The sequence below is a fragment of the Rhea americana genome, unplaced genomic scaffold (assembly GCF_003343005.1).
Source record: "Rhea americana isolate MKP2758 unplaced genomic scaffold, rheAme1 scaffold_270, whole genome shotgun sequence".
NCBI classification, from domain to species: domain Eukaryota; kingdom Metazoa; phylum Chordata; class Aves; order Rheiformes; family Rheidae; genus Rhea; species Rhea americana.
The window spans coordinates 1,136,979-1,140,950 of record NW_028186391.1 but is presented as its reverse complement, the minus strand read 5'-3'; the positions used below and the strand labels follow the sequence as shown (position 1 = coordinate 1,140,950).

Here is a 3,972-nt window from a genome sequence, read left to right as displayed (position 1 = left end):
GCCCCAGCCCAGCCCCAGTTTGGTCGGAGACCCTGCAAGAGCAGGACCCAAGGCCCCTTCCTCTGAGCATCGGCATATTCATTCGCAAAAGGCCTTCGTCCCTGCCGCAGGGCCGAGAGCTGCATCGCCAGGGCCTGCGCAGGCACAGGGTTAGGAAACACAGGATTTTTAGCTTTCTGTAAGAGCCAGGTGAGTCCAGGGATGCACTAAAGCCCAGGCAGGACAGCAGCAACCCAAACCAATCCCCATCCTGGGAGCTTAGCTCCGAATAGGGATGGCTGGTCACAGCAAAGCTACCTCCGAAACCCCCAAATACCTCATCGTTCCCACTAAGCAGACACAGAGTCAACAAAATCGCTCGGAGACGGAAGGTGCAGGCACCAGGAGGGAACTCAGAACAGATGGCCCAGACCAGATGTGACATTTTTAATGACTGTAGATCACGGTAGATAAAATTTGAGGGGCTGAGACAGAACAGGACTTTAGAGGTGTTGCTGATGAGCAGGGAGGGACACGGGGCGTTTCTAGGGTGTGCATTTTCTAGGGTGGGGAAAGGGTTTTTTTTTTCCCCACATCTTAAAGCACAGATTTCACCCAGGGACAATTCCTCAAGCAGCAGCAGGAGAGGTCGAGTAAGCCGTTGGTGCCACCTCTGCCCTCCCATCTGCAGAGGCTAGGCAATCTCTGCTCCTGCAGGCTGACATCCATCAGGGCTCAGTAATCCCAGCGAGCTGGTCAGGCAGGACAAGATCTGCACCGCAAGGTCCTCGCGCAGGAATCGCACACCCTCCTCAGGGCCCGAGGATGTGGAACTTGGGCTTCGGCTCAGCGCTGAAGACACAGTGAAGCATGGACTTCCCCCCTCACCCCTGGGGCGCTACGAGAACCACTAAGGCACCCAGAGAGCATCAAGCATGCTGGAGAGATAGGAGGCACCAGAGAAGCAGCGTGGTGGATGGAAGCGAAAGCAAAGCACGAAGGCRAGAGTCGCGGGGCCGGCCGCTCAGACATCATAGAAATCCACATGGGCGCCGGAGCAGAAGGTGTCCTCTTCAAGGAGCTTCAGCAGCTTCTGGGCTGACGCGGTGCAGTCTATCAGCTGCCCGCTCTCCTGAAGGTCCTGGAAATGCTGACGCATCTCGGGGTCCCCGGTTTTAGTCCGCGCCAAGAGTTGCATATCCGTGTCCAGAGGACCTGGGAAAAAGCAGTAAAAGTTACATCAGCAGAAATCCAAATCTAGCATTCACTTTCCTTCTGCATCTGGGCTGGCTGCAGGAACACCTCTTCTAATCACAGAGAGGGGGAAAATTAATAGCAATTAATGCCCAACACAGCTCCACCATCTGCACATCGTCACCAGTTCACACCTGGCTCATGTTGCACCCTGAGCATGAMGGGGGCAAGACAAGGTGGAAAACAGCCAACCGTCCTACCTCTGCCCCACCTCTGCACCCCTTCTCGTGGCCTGGTCAGCCTCTCCCAGCAGTGGGAAGGTGGCAGCAGCAACACACCAGCAATGTCCACGCTGGTCAGGCTGCGATGCCGCTGTTCCCATCTGGATGGGGTTCCTATCCCACCCCGTGATCTCGCAGGCGCAGTGGGGCACTGCAGCCCCTGTGCCCACGGCAGRGCGGCACCCTCCTCACCTGGCGCGTAGTTGAGCACGCGGATGTCGGGCTCCTCGAGTGCCAGGACCTGGAACATCATGTCCCGGGAGGCCTTCCCGCTGCAGTACAGCGCCCAGTTCTTGAAGGGCTTCATGGCGCAGAGCGAAGAAATGTTCACGACTGTCCTGCTGACGCCGGGGCGCTTTCCGAAGGCTTTCAGGGCGGTGGAGGTGAGACAAAGTGCTGAGGTGACRTTGAAGGCAAAATAGCTGTTGACTTCATCTGGGTTGGTGAGATCTACGAAGGATTTGGAGACGTCTCCCAGCGAGCCTACAAAGGAAAAGCGGGAGAGTTGCACATCAAGCTGGAGCACAAGCCGGGCGAGTTGCGCATCATCGACGAACTCAGCAGGTTTTAAGCAGGCGCCCGGTTCAGTGCCACAGGAATTTAATCCCAAAGGAACGGAGGCAAAGGCAACTTCTGCGATTTCCTACCAAGCYTTTGCTCGGCATCCCAGCGACCCGGCTAGCGGCACAGTCTCAATCTGATTACAGGGGCACCAGTGGAGAGCTGCTTATAAACCACAAGGATTTAGACAGCTTTAGGGAGCTGGATTGGTTTGTGGGACAAGGCATGCCGGAGCGGCGGAGGACGGGTTCAACAGCACAGCCCTGACCTGCAAACGCCCCGCAGAAGCAAACAGCTCCTGACCTTCTGCCCGAGGCACCAAGGCCCCATGGACTTCGCGGTYGCAGGCACCCTGCATGCTCTCCTGCATCTTTCTTGCTCTGAACCAAGCCAGTTAACGACCTGGGGTCCTACACGCTCCCACAACCATCTCAAGCTGTTTAGCAAAAAGCTTGATGTAAAGAAGAGAGCGTTGGARGTGCTCAGGGCTGGCTAGAAAGAAGAGGCTCCCAGGGAGCCCTTTGCGGGATGAGATTTGATGGGGTTCTGGAGGGAGAAGCTCCCCGGAGCTGACCACGTGCAGCGGTGCCAGCACCAAACCCCCACCAGCTATAAAGGCAAAGGCCAACACCTTCAGAGACTTCGCACCCGCCTAAGCCTGCTTCTTTCAATTTCTGTGGCTTAACACCTTCTCCGTCTCATTTCCTCTCCTTTTTGTCATGGGGTGGGGAGGAAAGCCAGAGAAAATCAYGACCAGTCCCAACTGCAGCACCCTGCAACACCGCATTGGCGAGGACGCGCACGGCCCCAGTTACCCAGGGCTGGAGCTCACCAACCACGTACATCAAACAGCCAACACCTGGAGCGCGGCTGGTCACACGCACGYGCCAGGGAGGTGGGAGAGGAGGCCGGCATTAACCACAGCCAGCCTCTTGCAGTGTCTACTACCTGCTGGAGCATCTGGTTTTATTTACAGCAATAACGGGGGGGGCACTAAAGACACCAGACCTAAAAGCTTTCGTCTGAAGCCCCCACAAGGGGTAGAATTTTTTTCTGAAGGATCCTACAGGGGAGCAAGGAGGTAGGATGGAGCCTCGCTGGCCTCATGTTGTGAGCGATGTGGAGTAATGCTCGTGGAGAACATSGAGAAGCCAGCAGAGCACTGCGGCTCACCACCACTCCTCACAAGCGAACGGTCTCAGGGTTTCTCTTCAAACACTCTGCTCTTAAAAAATAAAATAAAAAAGCCAAACAAAACTAAAGCCCTTTTGCTTCTTACCACGTGCTACTCGGTTTTGCTATTTACCAGTACCCAAAGCAATCAGGTCTGCTGGTGCTGAACTAATAAAACCTTTGCCCTGGAAACATCATTGCAAAGGCCTGATCCTGCAACAAGGTTGCACAGGCAAATCTCTGCTCTGGCAGGGAATGGTTGAAGGCTGCGATTCAGCTCCAGCGCCAGGCATTGAATTTTGGTGCTTACAGCAGGGGGGCTGCAGAGGCAGCCGAGCTGGGGAGCTCCAGGCCTCGCCCCAAAGCGGACGTGACACCTGAGGGATGCTCCAGGCCTCGCCCCAAAGCAGACGCACCACTGCATTGCCCAAGGGATGCTCTGCCCTGCAGCCCGAAGCAGACACGGCATCGCAATGCCCATGGGCTGCTCTGGCCCCGCAGGTTGCCCCAGGGACCCTGCCACGAGCCCAGCAGCGAGGTGACGAAGCTGCACACGGCCTGTCTGGCGGGACACCCTCGGAGCGTTGTGAGGGCCAAGACATCGYGCTCTGATGGCAAGGCTGGCCCTGCACAAGGAGACATCCAGGGAGCCGCTGCCACCACAGCGGCGCACCTGGGACGCGTCTCCCGCAGCGGCCCCGGGCAGCCCAGGCGACTGCCTCCCCCCAGACACTCGCCCCCCACCCTGGGGGACCCCCTGGCCGGGGCAGCCGCGGGTGGGGGG

At 57.5% G+C, this 3,972-nt stretch overlaps 1 protein-coding gene across 1 annotated transcript; it reads right to left on the bottom strand.

The window, feature by feature from the left end:
- Nucleotides 1-402: 402 nt before the first annotated feature.
- Nucleotides 403-2,385, bottom strand: SPR (sepiapterin reductase). Its single transcript, XM_085308230.1, has 3 exons — nucleotides 2,319-2,385; nucleotides 1,647-1,937; nucleotides 403-1,194 (listed from the first exon to the last, which is right to left on the bottom strand). Exons 1-3 carry the CDS (start codon nucleotides 2,383-2,385, stop codon nucleotides 1,004-1,006), a joined length of 549 nt encoding a protein of 182 aa, XP_085164356.1. The 3' UTR covers nucleotides 403-1,003.
- Between the last annotated feature and the right edge of the window lie 1,587 nt (nucleotides 2,386-3,972).